The following is a 19,706-nucleotide window of genomic DNA, read 5'->3' as shown; positions in this document are numbered from 1 at the left end:
AAAAAAAAAAAAAAAAAGGAGAGAGAGAGAAGAAAGAAGGGCAGAAAAAATATTTGAAGAAATAAAGGCCAAAAACATTCCAAATTTGATTAAAAGCACAAATCTACATACAGGAAGCTCAACAATCTCCAAGAAGGATAACTGCCAAGAGATCCACAATGAGACATAATATCTAATTGTCAAAAGCCAAAGTCAAAGAAAGAATCTTGGCAGCAGCAAGCAAGAAGTGTTTTGTCATGTACAAGCTATCTACAATGAAATTCACAGCCAGTTTGTTACCAGAACTATGGAGGCAAGAAAGGAATGGGATGCCACTTCAATAGTGCTGAAAGAAAAGCAGTTTGTCAACCAAAAGTCTATACCCAGAAAATCTATCCTTCAAAAACAAGAGTAATTAAGACATCCCCCAATAAGCAAAAGCTGAGGGCATTTGTTGCCAGTACACCTGCCCTGTAAGAAATGCTAGAGAGTTGTTCAGGCTACAGTGAGAGAACATTAGACAGCAACCCAGAGTCTTAAGAAGAAATAAATAATTCTGATGAAGGTAACTATACAGGTAAATGTAGAAGTCAGTATTATTTTGGTTTTGGCTTGTATTACTTTTTTTTTCCTTATATCACTTAAAAGGCAAATGCATAAACATAATTATAAATATATATTAATGGATACACAATGTATAAAGATTTATGACAAAACCAAAGGGAGACAAAGCTGTATAGGAACAGGGATTTTGTGTGCCATTGGAGTTAATTTGGTATCAATCCAAACTAGATTATTGTAAATTTAGGATGCCAAGTGCAGTCCCCATGGTAACTACTACTGATAAACCACAATAAAATATACACAAACGGAAGTGAGGAGGAATTATTATGGCACATTATAGAAAATTAATTAAATACACAAAAGGCTCTAATGAAGGGAATGAACAAAGCCAACAAGGACAATACATTCTAGAAAAGGACAAGAGTATGAAGGCAGTAAAAAGATCGGTGTTTGTCTGGGTTGTGGCAGAAGTGAAGAAAGGGTGAATAGGAGAAGCACAGGTGATATTTAGGGCAGTGAATCTGTATGATACTGTAATGGTGAATCTATTTATTACCCATTTTGAAAACCCATAGAATATGTAACACAAGGTGTGAACTATAATGTAAACTGTGGACCTGGGTTGATATTGATGTGCTAATGTTTGTTCATTGATTGTAATCAATGTACCAACATGGTGTACAAGATGTTAATGTAGGGGGAAGGCTATAGGTACCTGTGGGAAAGGAGTATGTGGAGAAGATAAATCTTAAAGTAAGAATTTAACTTTACACCTTAAAAAACTTGTACAAAGAGAGCAAACTAAACCCAAAGCTAACAGAAAGTAGAAAACAAAAATAAAAGCAGAGATAAATGAAACAGGTAATAGAAAAACAGTAGAGAAAATCAATGAAAACAAAGGTAGGTTATTTGTAAAGATTAACAAAATAAATCGTTAGCTAGACTAAGTAAAAAGAGATAATATACAAGTAACTAAAATTAGTCATGAAAATTGAGATATTACAACTGGCCTTACAAAAATAAAGGGTATTGTAAGAAAATACTATAAATAATTGTATGCCAATGAATTATATAACCTAGTTTAACTGGAAACATTTCTAGAAAAACACAAATTACCAAAACTGACTCAAGAACAAATAAAAATCTGAACAGACCTTTAATAAGTAATGAGATTAAATCAGATTAACCAAAAACTTCCAGACAAAGTAAAATCCAGGACTAGATGGACCTAATTTCAGGCAACCCTAATTTCAGAGAAAACAGATTTTAAACCAACAAAGATCAAAAAAGACAAACAAGGGCATTACATAAATGTTAAAGGGCTCAGTTCAACAAGAAGATGTAACTATCCTAAATATATATGTAGCCAACACAGGAGCACCCAGATTCATAAAGCAAATTATTAGATATCTACCCAGAGACCGAGACTCCCTCACAATGATAGTGGGAGACATCAGCACTCCACTGACAGAATTAGACAGATTATCAAGGCAGAAAATTAACGAAGATATTTGACATTGGACAAAAATGAATCTGATAGATGTTTACAGAATTCTCTACCCCCAAAACAACAGAATTCTTCTCAATGCCATATGACACATACCCTGAAATGAACCATGTAATTGGACACAAAACAACCCTCAGCAAATGCAAAATTACTATATTACTACATTGTCATACTGCTATGAAGAAATACCCAAGACTAAGTAATTTATAAAGAAAAAGAGGGTTAATGGACTAACAGTTCCACATGGCTAGAGAGGCCTCACAATCATGGTTGAAAGCAAAGAAGCAGCAAAGACACATCTTACATAACAGCAGGCAAGAGAGGATGTGCAGGGGAACTGCCCTTTATAAAACCATCAGCTCTCATGTGACTTATTCACTTTCACGAGAACAGCATGGGAAAAATTCACCCCTATGATTCATTTACCTCCCACTAGACCCCTCCCATGATACATGGGGATTATGGAAGATACAATTCAAGGTGAGATTTCGGTAGGGAGACAGCCAAACCATGTCAATAACCAAAATTATACCAAATACAATTTTGGACCATAGCACAGTAAAAATAGAAGTTAAGACTTAAAATCACTCAAACCATGCAATTACATGAAAATCGAATGACATGCTCCTGAATGACTTTTGGGTAAATCTGAAATTAAATCAGAAAAGAAGTTCTTTTATATTAATGAGAATAAAAATACAACATATTAGAATCTCTAGTACACAGCTAAGGCAGTGTTAAGAGGGAACTTCATAGCACTAAATGCCCTCATCAAAAATTTAGAAAGATGTTAAATTAGTAACCTATCATCAAAACTGAAAGAATTAGAGAAGCAAAAGCAAACCAACCCCAAAGCTAGAAGAAGACAAGAAATGAACAAAATCAGAGCTGAACTAAAGGAAATTGAGACACAAAAATTAATTCAAAAGATCAGTGAATCAGGAGTTGGTTTTTTAAAAAAAAAATGTAGGCCACTAGCTACACTAATAAAGAAGAAAGAGAAGATCCAAATAAACACAATTAGAAATGGCAAAGGGGAAGTTACACATGACCCCACAATAATAGAAATAACTATCAGAAATTACTACAAACACCTTTATGCACACAAACTAGAAAACCTAGAATAGACAGGTAAATTCCCAGACACATACATCCTCCCAGGACTGAACCAGGAAGAAATTGATTCCCTTAACAGACCAATAATGAGCTCCAAAACTGATCAGCAATAAATAGCCAACCAAAAAAAGCCCAGTACCACATGGATTCACAGCTGAATTCTACCAGATGTACAAAGAAGAGCTTGTACCCTTTCTGGTGAAACTATTCCAACTACATTGAGGAGGAGGGACTCCTCTCTAACTCATTCAGTGATGTCAGCATCATCCTGATATCAACACCTGGCAGAGACACAACAACTATTGTGAAAATGACAATGCTGCCAAAAACAATCTACAAATTCAGTGCAATTCCCATCAAAATACCACAATCATTATTCACACAGAACTAGAAAAAAAAATCCAAAAATTCATATGGAACCAAAAAAGACCTCACATAGCCAAAGTAAGACTAAGCAAAAAGAACAAATCTGGACATATCACATTACTGGACTTCAAATGATAACACAAGGCCATAGTCACCAAAACAGCATGGTACTGGTATCAAAATAGGGACATAGGCCAATAGAACAGAATAGAGAACCCAGAAATAAAGCCAAATACCTGCAGCCAACTGCTCTTTGACAAAGCAAACAAAAACATAAAGCAGGGAAAGGACACTCTTTTCAAATCAATTGAAGGGTGGTTGTGTTAAGGCACATATTGTGATCTTTAAAGAAGTCACATTTTTATTTTAGACAGTCTTGCTCAATTGCCAGGCTGGAGTGCAGTGGTGCCATCTTGGCTCACTGCAACCTCCACCTCCCAGGTTCAATTGATTCTCCTGCTTCAGCTGGGACTACAGACCTGTGCCACCACGCCCAGCTAATTTTTTTATTTTTTTTTTTTTTTTTAGTGGAGACGGGGTTTCACCTTGTTGGCCAGGATAGTCTCCATCTCTTAGCCTCATGATCTGCCTGCTTTAGCCTCCCAAAGTGCTGAGATTATAGGCATTAGCCACCACACCTGGCCAAAGAAGTTTACCAAAATGGTAAACTTTAGCCCAGACACATTAATAATTTTGTTAAATGTAAATGGATTAAATACCACAATAAAAAATAGAGATTGTTAAACTGGCTAATGAAGTATGACTTAATTATTTGCTATTTACAAGAAGCATACTTACATAAATATGCTGATGATCAAAAAGTAAAACTGGAAAAAGATAACAGTAGGCATTATAAAGCTCTTATGGCTCTATTAGCTGACTAAGTAGAAAATAATACTATAGAAAAAGAGTATTACCAAGTATAAAGAGAAGTTTGAAAATGTTTAAAGAGTCAACTCATCAAGAAGACAGAACAATCTAAATATGTATAGATATCATTAGAATGCCTCAAAATTCATAAAGCAAAATTTGACAAAACTAAAGTAAGAAGTAGATCAATTCACTATCATAATTGGAAATTAGACTTTAACATATCTTGGTCAAGAGTTGATATGTGTAGTCAAAAACAATTCAATAAAGATATAGAAGATCTGAAATAACTCCAGCAACTAACTTGACCTAATTAACATTTATAGAATGATACATCCACCAACTGCAGAATAAACATTACTTTTTAGTTACACATAGAACAATTTCAAGACAGAATATATGTTGGGCCATAAAATATGTCTCAGGACATTTTAAAAGATTGAAATATTGTAGCTCTCATACCACAAAAAAAAAAATAAAATAGAATCAGTCACAGTAAGGTATCTAGAAAAGTACCAAATATTTGTGCTAAATGTTAATTTAAATATTAAAAAGCACTAAGTGTTTGGAAGTCAAATAGCACACTAATTAAAAAATAGGTCAAGAAAGAAAACACAAAGGAAATCAGAATATTTTGAATTGAATGACAATGAAGACAGTACAGAAACTGGCATATTTAACAAGAAGTTTCAGGTAGATGCTAGATTAGTAGACAGAACACAGAGAAATAGAGGTAGAGATATAAAAGGGGGGTAAAGAAGATAATTAAATATAAAATAGATTCAATTATATTTCAGCACATAGCAGGCACTCAATATTTGCTTGTTATTGATTGAAATAATTCTGTCACACATACTACACATCACACATATAAATGCTTATTGTGTAATATGGTTTGGATTTGTGTCCTCACCAAATCTCATGTGAAATCGTAATCTCCAGTGTTGCAGGTGGTGCCTAGTGGGAGGTGATTGGCTCATGGAGATGGATTTCCCCCTTGATGCTGTTCTCCTGATAGCAAGTGAGTTCTCATGAGATCTGTTAGTTTTAAAGTATGTGGCATCTCCCACCTCTTCCTCCTGCTCTGGCCATGTAAGACTGCTTCACCCTTCACCTTCTGCTATGATTATAAGTTTTTTGAGGCCTCCTCAGAAGCCGAGCAGGTGATGCCATGCTTTCTGTATAGCCTGGAGAACCATGAGCCAATTAAACCTCTTTTCTTTATAAATTACCCAATGTCAGGTATTCCTGTATAGCAGTGTGAGAACAGACTAATACATAGTGTTTCTACTTTTTTTCTATCTTTTACTTACCAAAGAAATTATTTTCTTGACAGACTGAAAAAAATGAATGCGAGATGAGTATAGGCTTGTTAGTATATTGTGTAAAACATTCTTATTCAAATTATATTCTCATTTTGTTTTACCCTTGTATAAACTATTTTGTGCATTGTTAATGACTAACATCTTATCTCTTGTCACTTTCTTTTAGGGCTTTTTTATCCTAAATTGTCCAGACTTAACACCTTTGGCTTCCCAGTTGATATATCTTAATTTATCATTTAATGATCTTCGTTACTTTCCCACAGAAGTGAGTCCATCTGCATTGTTATGTACTGATATAACTTATTGTGAATAATACTTATAAAAAATAGACATCTTTTAATACCTTGAAGTTACTATAAAGTACTGTAAATGTATTTTGGATTGCATCTTTTAGATGGCTTATTTTCAGAAGTACAAAATGTACAGTACATCTTTCTTAGAAAGTCCCATGATATAATCCTCAAAGACTATGTTATAGTGAGGCTCTCAAATGTGTTCTCATAATTGTATAATGTATATTAAGTATTTATTCTTCTAACTCTGAATATAATCTAAAATAAACCTTATTTATGTGCTAATCAGAAGTTTTAAAAACAAAGTAATCATGCACTGTTGTAACAAGTTTTAATTACCAAAGGATAAAATATAATATTCTGCTTAATAAAATGTATGAAGGATAATCAGATATGGGATGAGCTAATTTAATGTCTTTTTAAGTGAATGAACCATTGCAAGTAATTAGGACAGATTGTGTTTTTAGTGTCTTTAGTCATTGCTTCATTGATTCCTGGGTAATTGGTGGTTTTGTAAATTGATTTCCAGAGTATTGTCTTTTAGTGAGCTCATTTTTGGCAAATGTACTTTCTTCCTATTTCAATCATATAGTATTGAAAATATTATTTTCCATACTTTCTCTGTAATATAATGTTTCTATTTTCAATAGGAGAAGTTATTTCTTTTCTAATACATAACATCAGTTTTATTAATTTAACTAGGACAAATTGACAAGAATTCCCAAGGAATATAGACATCTGAGTTCTTCACACTGATTTAACCTTTCTTCTAAGTAGATACAGATAATACGTGTGTATCTGCCAAAGAATACTAGCCACTAAAAAATAATATATGAAGACAAGAGAGATAGTCACATGTAAGATATTAAAGTGCTCATTATTAAAGTGACAGAAATCAACTTGTCATAAAATGCAGATCTGTGTTATATAGCTATAGATAAAACATTCCAATGAGGATGGTAATTTCCAGGCTTAGAAAGACTATTTTGGGGACAGCTAATAAGGCTTAGTTTTAGAATACTAGGGACTGAGGTAAGTGGGGTAATTCGAATTATTACTGGAAAATTTAGGATGGTTGAATCAGGCAGAGTGCAGCAGCCACTAAAGTGGTTTAGGATGGGAGAAGGTAGAAGCAGAAGTGTTAAATAACAAAGATTAGTATAGCAAACCCTGTATACATATACTCAGTCTTCTTTAAGATTCTTTAATAGTCATAAAATCATATATAGTAATAATTACAATAATGTATTGTTAGATATGTAACATATATGCATATATATATATAGAAATTACAGATGAAAAAAAGAAGGAATTGAATATGTATGAAGAACATTTTCATATCTCACTGGAATTAAATTAATACAAATCTGAAGTAAATTCTGATAAAGTATATCCTCTAAACAGTCACTAAGAAAATAAGAGAACATACTGAAAAAAATTATTGAAGTAATAAAATGTCACACTGGAACATATTCACTTCATGCAAAAGAAGGCAGTAGAGGCGGAATTAAAAGAACATACAACATATAGAAAGCTAAAAGTGAAAATCATGTCAATAATAACATTAAATGTGAATATATCAAAAAATCCAATCAAAAGATACAGATTGTCAGATGGTATAAAATTATATGAGGTTTTATACAGATTCAGTGATATGCTGTCTCCAGGAAACACACTTAAGATGGAAAGAAACACAAGATTGAAGAGATTGACGCCAAAAGCATGAGAAAATATATATCATGTGAACAGCAACAATAGGAAAGCTGAAAAGACTATACTAATATCAGACAAAATATATTTCAAAGCAAAAAAAATGTTACTAGAGATAAAAAGGAACATTTTGTCAATTTATCAGATAATAGAACATTATAAACAAATGTTTATTTAATAACAGAGCCCCAAAGTATATGAAGCAAAAACTGAAAGAATTGGAGGAAAAAATAGAAAATTCAACCATAATAATTGGACACTTGAACATCCCACTTTCAATAATGCATAGAAAAATTAGGCAGAAGAACAAGAGGGAAACAGAAGAATTGAACAACACTATAAACCAATTAGAGCTAATAAACCTGTGTGGAATTTTCTTGGTCTAACTCAAACCAACAGCAGCAGAATATGCAATTCTCAAGTTTATATAACATTTTTCAAGATAAATCATATGTTAGACTACAAAATAAGTCTCAATATATTTAAAATGATTGAAAATCACAAAAGTCTATTTTTGGCTACAATGGAATTAAATTATAAAGCAAAAACTGAAAGAAACTTGGAAATTCACAAATAGATGGAAATTAAGCAACATACTCCTAAATAACCAGTGGATCAAATAATAAGTTAAAATGAACTTAGAAAATATATGTAGATAAATGAAAAAACAATATGCCACAATTTCTGAGATGCATTACAGAGTACTCAGAGGGAAATTTATAGCTGTAAATGCCTGTATTTTTTAAAAAAGAAGAAATCTCTCAAACTAACTTTTCATGTTAAGCCACTAGAAAAAAAAAAAGGAAACTAAACCTAAACAAAGAATAAGCAAGGAGACAGTGAATATTAGTACAGAAATTAGTGAAATAGAAGACAGAAAAACAGAGAAAATTTAAAAAACAGAAGTTATTACTATTAAAAAATCAACAAAATGGACAAATCTTATGTAGACTGACCAAGAAAAAAAACACAGGAGACTTATATTACTAAAGACAAGGACAAAAAAAGAAACATCACTACTGACCTTATAGAAATTAAAAAGATTTAAAGGAAATAGTATAAATAACTGTATACCAACCAATTAAATAACTTAGGGGAAATGAACACATTCCTACAAAGACACAAAAAGGGACTTTAGAAAATATGAACAGCTCCATGACCCTAAAATTTATATAGAAATGCAAAGGATTCCAAAGAGCCAAAATAATTTTGAAAAGAAAGGCAAACTTGGAGGACTGATGCTTCCAGTCTACAAGAATGAACTTGTTCTACTTCACCAATTTTGGACCTTTATGATGATAACAAGTTTGAACTTAAAAGAGAATTAATAGACCTTATTAATATTCACAGAGAAATATATGAATCAAGTAAAGATCATAGATTTATTTATTTTTCTTTTCAAAATTTGTATAAATTTAACAGGAAAATAATAGATTTCAATGGTATGTTCTGTTTTTAAATTTCACATGAAAAATCAGTGTACATGAAATTAATGTGATACCAGAAATAATCTGGCTATGATATCTGACACTTCTCTGATCACTAAGGTTAATTCCACCTGTCTTCCTGGTTCTGCAGATATCTCCTTCCTCCCTTATTATTCTGTGGTTCCCTCCTATGAAATCATGAGCTTGGTCAGAAAGGGTGACTTTCACATTTAGAAAAGAACCATTCTTGAGTCAAAGTGTATGAGTACAGTAGTTGCACTATTTCACCATATGATACATATTAAAGCTGGTCACTTATATTGAAGGTTGACCAAGGGTGTTTACTGAGTTACATGATATAGCCAATTAATGTTACTATAATGATTCTACTACATTAGCTCAGAGAATTTATAAAAGGTAACAATTATTTGCATACTTTATTATTCCACTCACATTTGTTTCTCTTTTCTGTTCCCTAGATATTGTGTCTTAAATATTTACAAATACTGAAATTGAGAAATAATCCTATCAAAGAAATTCCTTCTGAAATTCAGCAACTTAAGTTCCTTAGAATTTTCACCATTGCCTTTAATTTAATTACTGTTCTTCCACCTGGGTAAGGTTGATGGTCTGAGATTATAAACACAGAAAATAATTTATAATTTTGAAAAAGATCAGCTTCCCCTTTAAAAGCAGCTATTTAGTAACTCCTTTTCTATTCTAATTAGCTAATAATGAATTTAATTACTGTTCTTCCACCTGGGTAAGGTTGATGGTCTGAGATTATAAACACAGAAAATAATTTATAATTTTGAAAAAGATCAGCTTCCCCTTTAAAAGCAGCTAACAGCTGTTTGGCTATTTAGTAATTCCTTTTCTATTCTAATTAGCTAATATGCTGCTTCTTACAGTGTTAAAAACAATCCTAGACCCATATTAACTGATCCATACAGATCAGTTAATATGGGTCTAGTGAATATACATCTAGAAGTACATTATCTGAGTGTGGGTTAAATTAACAGGAATTACCTAAAGCAGTTCAGGTGAGAGCCTGCACCTATCTCTTGACAGCCTTTTTGCATATGGAAAGAGCACTGAATTTGGAATTAAGAAATCTAGACCTTTGACTGTAAAGTTGATGATAATTATATATTTGATCTGGAGAAAGTAATTTAACTATTCTTGGCCTCAATTTCCTAATCCAGAAACTAAGGAGATTGGCTTATATGATATCATAGGAATGCTGATATTTGGACATAAAAGAGATGAATTTCTTCCCATATATGGACTAGTAATTATTTAACTCCTAATGAAAGTTTTAAACCAAAACCTTAATCAACTGTCAAAACAAGATACTTTTTGCAATTAGAGTTTAACAGATTGAATCTCTAAGCACAAAGAGAAAGGAACTTATAACTAGTTGAATAATACTTCGCAAAATAAGAGTCTTATATTAATTAAGAAAGTGCGTCCAGGCCGAGGTGGGTGGATCACGAGGTCAAGAGATCGAGACCATGTTGAAACCCTGTCTCTACTAAAAAATACAAAAATTAGCTGGGCGTGGTGGCGCGCGCCTGTAGTCCCAGCTACTCAGGAGGCTGACGCAGGAGAATCGCTTGAACCCAGGAGGAGGAGGTTGCAGTGAGCCGAGATCGCGCCACTGCACTCCAATCTGGTGACACAGCAAGACTCTGCCTCAAAAAAAAGAGCATTCAAATTCATTTATAAAGATGTTCATCCAGTATTGTTATGATCCAACAAGTTGTATATTCATAGACATTCAGCTATTTAAAAGAATAAGAAATTATATTTAAAAAATTATACCATTTCTGTATAAAATACATATACATGTTACACATTACACGTCACATATATAAAAAGAAAAAATAAACACTAAAGAAGTAAGAATGTTACATATGGGTATTTTATTTCTCTTTGACTCATCTGTATTTTTCCACAGTACATAAATTGTATTTTCCCTGCCCTAATACTAGTATCAGCCATTTCTCTAAGGAGATCCTGTTTCCTTTTATTGGAAAGTGGTATTTAAAAGCCAAGATCTGGGTGCTGGGTGTCCTTATCACCATTAGGATGTGATTCCCTCTAGGCCCTCTCATTAGAGACAGCAAAGTAATATATATATGTATACTAACCCATGTTTACACACATATCTCTAATTGCTTATATAGCTATAAACACATATACAATTACATATGTACACACAGAGAACTGTATACATATAAATATATATGTACATATACAGCATCTAAACATGAATTTCTACTGGATAATCTATAATCATAATTATACACTTTCAATAATCATAACTATCATTTAAACAAAATAAAAATTCCTAAAGCAAGTGAAATGTGATTGTAACTAAAAGGTCAACATTTTGTTCATTGTTTAGATATTGGGTAAATAATATGAACTGTTGATTATAATCAAAAAGTTTTCAGAAGCTATTTTTTAAAAATATTAGTGTTTCTAAAATAAAGCACTGTACTTTTATCAAATAACATAGGATATGTATGCATATCAAAGGAAGATTGACAGCATATTAAAGCCAAGAATGAAAAGCATAATAGGGAAAACTTTATTGACCTTGAGGAGGACTTCAAGCGAGCTCTGACATAATGAAAACGTTTATTTGCAAAGCTTGTTAAATGAAAACTCACCAGGAGGGCACTTACACAGTGAAGAATGAAGGTGCTGAGTTCTTTGTATTTAAGGGTTGTTGTCAGAACTCTACCTTCCTGAGCAAAGAAGACCTCACACAGTGTGGTGAGACTTACAAATCAGTAACTGAAATATATTTAAGATTATTCTGGCTCCATGTAAATTCTGGAGTTTGGACATTATTACCATCACAAGCAAATTGCACTGATACATTTTGAATGTTATACTTTCATTCTTGTAATTAACTGAGCAGATGTTCATGAAGCATCTATTAATACTATGTCCTCCTAGGAGCTCACCACCTAAGAGGAAGGCAGATAATTTAATACAGTTGAGTAAAGTAAAATAATGAAGATGTACGTGGTACAATTTTTGAGTTACAAAGAGTGGCATATAACCCATTCTGGAGGGTGAGATGGTTCCCTGGAAGAGATGGTATTTGATCCAAAGATGACTGAGTATGAATTTAGGTAGATTAAACAGGAGAGACAACAAAGGATAGTTAGGCCATTGATAGAGTGGATATTTCTTCAAGGAAAAGTTACAACGTATATGCAAAGAGGCAGCATATAGAACAAGAGATGGGAAATACAAGCAGTTTGCTGTTTTTTGAAGCTTAGAGGACAAAGCCACTTGGTAATAAATGGTACAGTAAGCAGGGACCAAATTATCTGCGAGCCTTGTGGACTAAGGTAAAGAATTTGTGCTGTGTGCAATGAGAAATCTTTACAGGTTTTCCATAGGTGAGTGGTTAAACTTACATTTTAGGTTATTCTAGTGGCAGTGTAGAGGGTGGATGTGAGGGGATAAACAGAATTAAAGGTGACTAGTTGGAAGGCCATTGCAGTAGTTCAAGCAAGAGGTAAAGAAAACTTGGACCAAGGCAATGGTAGTGAGCATGGAGAAGGAAGAACAAATTGTTATGAAATTGGAGTAAAACCTGCAAAATTTAGTATTGAGACATAGAGACTATAAGGAACAGAAGAGTCAAGGTAAAGAAAAAAAAAAGTCAAGTCAAGGTAACACCCAGGTTAGAGTGAAACAATTCAATCATGTAAAATATATTTATTATTTACTAAATACTGGGCTCTGTCCCAAGCATTGGGTTTAGATTGTTAAAGGAAAGGGGTATGATCTTTTCCCTTTTCGGGTTTAGAATCCAGGGAAGGATACAGGAATTTTAATAAACACCATAATAAATATATGAATATATAAATATAAAACATTCTAAGGGCTTTGACTGAAAAGAACAATATGATGTCAGGAGAAAAATAATTGAGTCACTAAGGAAGATATATCTGAGGAAATGACATTTAAGCAGAGGCTTAGGAATCCAGGCCAAGAACAGGAAAAAATAACATTCGTGCAGTGGGAATAACATGTGAAGTAATAAGAGCTTGGACTCCTCAAAGGCTGAAATGAAGTCAGCATGGCTTAGGGTAAAATGGAAGTGTGGTCCCAGGTGAGGTTTAGAAGTTGGATAGGGACTACATCCCATGACGCTTTGAGGGTCAGGTGAAAACATTTCTGATTTATTTAAAGTGCATTGAGAAACCATTGGTTGTTGTTAAGGCTGAGGAGGTTTGAAGGAAGGAAAATAATGAGTTTTGTTTTAGATTAACATGTTGGTTTTGGATTCTGTTTTCCATCACAAAGCTGGACCTGGACATATTAACCTCCCAGGAGAGTTTTGTGCTGGAGATATTGCTAGAGAAACACCTGTGTTTCAAATATAGACAGATAAAGAGGAAATTATAAAGATTGAGGAAAAGCCTCAAACTGCATAAATAGAACCAAGTATATCATGGAAGCCAGGGAAGAGGATTATTTTGAAAAAGACAGATGACCAACAGTGTCAAATACAATAGAGAAACTCAATAAGAGAACATTTTTTAGTAGAATTATGGGAACAAAAGCTAGCTTGCAGTGGTTGTGATGGAATGGGAAGAGAGAAATTGGTAATAATAGAGTGTAGACCATTCTTTCCAGAGATTTAGATACAATGTGAGAAGAGCAGTTAGATAAAAGCTAAAGAGAATGTAGGCTCTTAGAAACATTTTTTTTAATGATACTTTAAGTTCTGGGGTACATGTGCAGAATGTTCAGGTTTGTTACATAGGTATACATGCGCCATGGTGGTATGCTGCATCCATCATCCTGTCATCTACATTAGGTATTTCTTCTAATGCTATCCCTCCCCTAGCCCCCACCCCCAGACAGGCTCTGGTGTGTGATGTTCCCCTCTCTGTGTCCACGTGTTCTCATTGTTCAACTCCCATTTATGAATAGGAACATGCAGTGTTTGATTTCCTGTTGTGTTAGTTTGCTGGAAATTATGGTTTCCCACTTCATCCATGTTCCTGCAAAAGACATGAACTCATCCTTTTTTATGGCTGCATAGTATTCCATGACATATATGTGCTGCATATATGTAATAACTAATGTGTTGTTAGTTTTTTAAAGAGTTGGATGTGTTTACAGGATGTTGGAAAGAAACCAATAGGGAATAGATTGAAAATGTGGAAGGACGACAGATGATGCAGAATTTTACAGGAGATGGGAGGGGAAGTAGTCAGCTCAGGTGGAGATTATGGTCTTGAGCAGGAGGAGTAATCCTTATTTCCTAAAATTGGAGGTAGGTCCTAAAAATGAACATGGAAAATATATAGTTATATGGGTAAGAAAACAGGAAATTCATTTAGTCAACAAAGATTTATTTCGCTCCTATTATGCATCAGTTGGGAGAGATTACTATGAAATGACTTCAGACAATCTTTGAGAGCAAGAAGAATAGTGACTGAAAAGAAGTTTTAAAGGAAATTATGATGATTTAGTATTGATATTGAGAGGAATGGAAAAGAGCAGATCACAGAAAAGTAGGTGTTTGAGAGACAATGCTCTGGGCTTAGCTGAGACTGGAAACCAAGGATTCATAGTGACACTAATCTGCATTTCTGCGGATTATCTTCAGTAGCTCAGTTGCTCATGTATAAGATGGAGAAGGTAGATTTTAGCCTCTATAAAAAGATTTCTTTGGGAATGTCCATAGCAGTTTTATCTACAATATTCTAAAAAAGTCTGCAATTCAAATGTACATCAACAAAACATTGGAAAGCCTAACTGTTTTTCTTCACAATAACTAAAAGGTGGTAACAACTCAAATGTCCATTAATAGACTAATGAATAAACAAAATGTGATATATACATATATAGACTATTATTCATCCTGAAAAAAGAATGAAATGCTAGTACACGCTATAACAACAATGAGCCTTGAAAACATTGCACTAGGTGGAATAAGTCAGATACAAAAGGATAAACATTGTATGATTTTGCTTATATAAGGTACCCAGAAGAGACAAATTTACAGAGACAGAAAGTGGAATATAGGTTACCAGGGGATTGGGTGTAGCAGAGAAGGGGGGAATTGGGAGTAGTTGTTCAATGGATATAGAGTTTCTGTTTGTAATGATAGGAAAGTTCTGGAAATACATGGTGCTGATTGTTGCATAATACTGTTATTAATGCTACTGAATGGCACACTTAATAATGGTTAAAATGGCAAATTTTAAGTTATATATATTTTAGCATAACAAAAAATACATAGAGCCTGGGCAACATGGTAAAACCCCATCTCTACAAAAAATTCAGAATATTATCTGTGCATAGTGGCAGGTGCCTGTAGTCCCAGCTGTGTGGAAGGCTGAGGTGGGAGGATCACCTGAGCCTGGAAGGTTGAGGCTGCAGTGAGCTGTAGGCAACAGAGTGAGATCCTGTCTCAAAAATGTATATATATAGTTATCAGTACCCTCAATTTTTTCATCTTTCTTCCTCGTCTTTCTCTTTTCTAAAATTTTTAGGTATAATTTACATACAATAACATGCACAAATCTTAGGTATTTGATTCGAAGTATCTAACAAATATACGCACCCATATAACTACATAACTACTATTGAAAACAATATATGGGGCATTCCCATTATCCTGGAAAGTTTACCCTAGAAATGTCCTTATGTACATTTCTAGTCCATTCCCAGACTTCTAACATCATAGCTTTATTTTGCCTGTTCTGGAAAATTCTAAAAGTTGATTGATAGAACAAATAATTTTTTTTAGTCTGACATCTTTCACGCAACAGAAATTTTGGGGATTCACCCATGTTGTATACATCAGTATTCCATTCCTTTTTAATGATGACCTCATGCCATATGGCCTCAGCCATTTCAGCAAAGTCAAAAATAGAAATGGGATTAACTGGGAACAAAATCTGTGGACAAGTCTTTTGTCTTATGGAATGAATACCCATGATATACATGGGAAACCCACTAAGTTCTTAAACATTTTGTACTAACAGAAATGTTGCCAGAGTGTATCAAGAAGGACAAAGACAGTATGAAATGAAAAAAGGTTGTCAGATTCCCCCAAATTCTGTGGGCAGGAAACAGCTGAATACGTGTGCCAACTTTCATGAAAAAGGGAGGATGATTCAGAGGGTGGAACCAGGAACAGGGGAGGATGAAGCCAGGAGCACAGAAGGTGGAGCTGTGATTCCAAAAGACAGAGCCAGGAGCCAGGAGGGCAGAAACCGGAAAGCAGGCAGCAGAGCTGTGAGCTGCTGCTGCTAATTCCCAGGCCTTGAAACCAAATGAAGTTACTCAGTTGTATTTCAAAATTGCTTGGGATTGGTAATTCCTCTTTACCTTTCCTTTTCTCTGGATTAGAATAATCTTAAAAATGGAAGAGGGATGCAGAAGTATTTGTCAGAGAGATACCACCTGAGGACGTGACTTGATTTTGTTTTTGAGGATGAAGGAAGGGAGCCATGAGTCAAGGAATGAGGCAGCTTGCAAAACCTGGGAATGGCCTTCAGTGTATAGCCAGCAAGAAAACAAGGGCCTTAGTTCTACAGCCGGAAAGAACTGAATTCTCCAACAGCCTGTATGAGTAAGGAAGCAGATTCTCCCTAGAGCCTCCAGATAGGAATCAGTCCTGCTGATGCCTTAATTTTAGTAGGGTGAGACCCGTGCAGACTTTTGACCTGTATAACTATAATAAATCTGTGTTGTAGCATGCCACTAAGTTTGTGTTGCAATTTGTTATGGCAGTAACAGCAAACTAATATGAAACCAGTCAAAGATTTCAACTATTGTGGAGATCACATTCCCACAGGAGGAGACAGTCAGCATATTATTAAATATGTATTTTATTAAATAAAGCAATTGGTTACTCAATTTATTTGAAGCCATAGTGTTAGGATTTAAATTGAGATACATGTTTTTTTCTAGACATTACCTAACATAGAAAAATGGTTTTTTATTTTGGTGGCTAAGCATTGTATTTAAAAGATTGTCTTTTTAATTCTCTTCATTATTAATTTTTTCTTATAGTTTCCATATGTTAAAATATAAACATATTTTTTTTCCCAGATATAGTATTTTGGTACCTTCTCGAAAGTTTTACTAAAAGTATAATGGATTACTTTCACTGTTATGTTTCCATTCCTAACAAGATCTTTCTAGTTTCATGAGACTCTAAGTGATAGAGAAAGCAAGATACTTTCAGAGGCAACCTCTGCCCCTTAGATGCTATAAACTCTGGGAAACCACTGACCTACTCGTAACTTCAGTTTCCATCTGAAAGTTTAGAAAACTTACACTTGTCTTCAAGGATGTTACAAAAATTAAATAGGAAAATCTTGTAAATTATTTTTTAAATCCTTTCAATTATTTTCACAGATTTGTCTCTTTTCCTTGGCCTAAATTTCTAAAATAAAATTAAATATGCAATATTTTTTAAATGATGTAACAATTGATTGTTTCAATGTAGGGAAATTAGAAGTTAGTAAAGAAAAAAAAAATTCCGTTTGAGTAAAGCACTCATTTACTGAGTTTTGTTCCTAAGGTTTGGCTTTGAGCAGCTTAGGGCATATCCTGTGGGGCAGCATGGAGGCAGGGAAGCTCAGCCTCTGTGAGAGAAAGAACAGGGGCCTCCTATTGGTAGCCAGTGGATCAACACTCCCATGTTATCCTTAGAACTTTATGAAATGCTCTTTGATTTGTCTTTTCAACTGTCTTATAAAATGAAGATAATAAATCACTTTAAAAATCCAAATTATTTTTCTCTTCCCAAGGCTTTTGGGTAGAAAAGATGAAAAAGGCAGAAAAAGGGAGGTGGGGTGAAGAAAAGTGAAGGAGAGAGACATGTTTTAGACTCATGCCCTGAGGTTTTGCAGAAGCAACTGTCACAAAGGTTAAAACAAAAAGTCTTTATCTTTTGCTCAGTAGATAGCAGGAGAAAAATGACATAGAAAATAGCTACTTTAACTAGCAGAGTCAAATCCTTGCCTTACCTGTTTGACTAATTTGCTTTAATTGGCGGGTAGGTTCTTTGGGAAAGAGAAACTATTTGGAACAAAAAAAACCCTAACAGCCTACTTGAATGCCCTGTCGGAAGAGCTGATTCTGAAATTGTACACATTTATTTCCCCATGCTGTTATTTGTTAAAGAAGTGGATTAAATTACCTTGCCTCCACATTCTGATGAAAAGGGGTAGCTACATTTTATTTCATACCAAATTGGATAAATTGCTTAATCTCTTAGAGCTTCCATTTTTTAATCTGTAAAAAATAACCAAAACCCCTACATTGGTATAGTAAATGATCATTCTAAATTGCCTTATAGTATGCTTTTAATAAATGACATTTATATCAGTGTGGTCGTCATCACTGTTAATACATGAAATTATTGATGCTAGTCTAATCTTGCAAGCTAACAGTAGGGCTCTAATTTAGGCAGCTCACTGGCCAGTAATATGCTAATAAATAAAGCAATGACATAAATGTAAAAAATTTTACATATCCTAAAAAAATGTGATAGATTTGGTACTGGTGGGGCAGATCAAACTGAGGCTGTCTGAACAGATTTTCTCTATAAAGCCATATATAGCTGACATAAATTTCAGCTCTAGAACCTATGCAGCTTTGTATTCAGCGTCCTTAATGCTGCCTACACCTGTTACATCTCACAATCAGCAGGGATGTGTCATCCACAGTGAAAGCCTGGAACCAGACTAGGTTGCCAGTGCCAATGTAATAAGGGAAGACAGAGTGACTCCAGAAACTGCCCCAGGCAAGAAAATGATATGATATTGAATTGAAAGCTAGAGCAAATAGTATTAACATTTTCTTTACAGAGATGATAAGACGTCAGAGATGAACATCTAATTGAAAAGGCATTTCTTTTGTTTTCCTAGTCAACCACATTAACTTCTCAGAGCAAATTATTACCATTCCTTTCATTCAGCTATGATTTCCTCAGCACTTATACTGTACTAGACATTATGCAATGCACTGGATATATAGAAACATAACATTGAATCCATGGCTTCTAGAAGCTCATAATTTTAGGAGGCAGACGTTTGTTGCATAATGTGCTAGGTGCTATCAGAGAGTAAGCAGAGAAGTACAGAAGAGGCATCTCACGCAGTCTGAAGAATTTGGGAAGAGGTTGTTGGAAGAGATGATATCTGAGTCAAGACAAAAGATAAAAAGGCAATGATCAAAGAGTCAAGCTGGGGGGAATCGCACGTGTTATTTAGAGATAGGTGATAACTGGTTAATTCAGGGAATTGTAGCAAATAAATGCTGGAACACAGAGGAATATAGAGGATGGTGAGAGGCGAGCTGGACAAGTAGCATGAGACCAGATCATGAGGACCTTTATATGCCATGCTAAGAGAGTCGGAAGTTAGTGTAAAATTCTGCTCATGATGCTTTTGTTAAGAATCACACAAATAACTTTTCATCTTTTATTTATATGAAAAACAAGAAAGTCTCTGAGAACAGCACCCACAAAGAAGGGGGTGTTAAC

The 19,706-nt window shown here is 34.1% G+C and overlaps 2 protein-coding genes across 2 annotated transcripts in view; one reads left to right on the top strand and one right to left on the bottom strand.

Annotated features, from left to right (window-relative positions):
* RUBCNL (rubicon like autophagy enhancer) overlaps nt 1-19,706 on the bottom strand; it is a 147,865-nt gene that overhangs the window by 12,014 nt on the left and 116,145 nt on the right. The window lies entirely within an intron of this gene.
* Nucleotides 1-19,706, top strand: part of LRRC63 (leucine rich repeat containing 63) — a 64,559-nt gene that overhangs the window by 31,795 nt on the left and 13,058 nt on the right. The window contains exons 5-6 of the mRNA XM_017535991.2: nt 5,894-5,992; nt 9,637-9,773. Coding sequence (XP_017391480.1) covers nt 5,894-5,992; nt 9,637-9,773 — 236 coding nt within the window. The remainder of the gene's footprint in view (nt 1-5,893; nt 5,993-9,636; nt 9,774-19,706) is intronic.

The sequence above is a fragment of the Cebus imitator genome, unplaced genomic scaffold (genome assembly GCF_001604975.1).
Source record: "Cebus imitator isolate Cc_AM_T3 unplaced genomic scaffold, Cebus_imitator-1.0 Scaffold94, whole genome shotgun sequence".
Classification (NCBI taxonomy): Eukaryota; Metazoa; Chordata; class Mammalia; order Primates; family Cebidae; genus Cebus; species Cebus imitator.
Note: the sequence above shows the minus strand (reverse complement) of the source record. Positions and strands in the feature narration are given on the sequence as shown.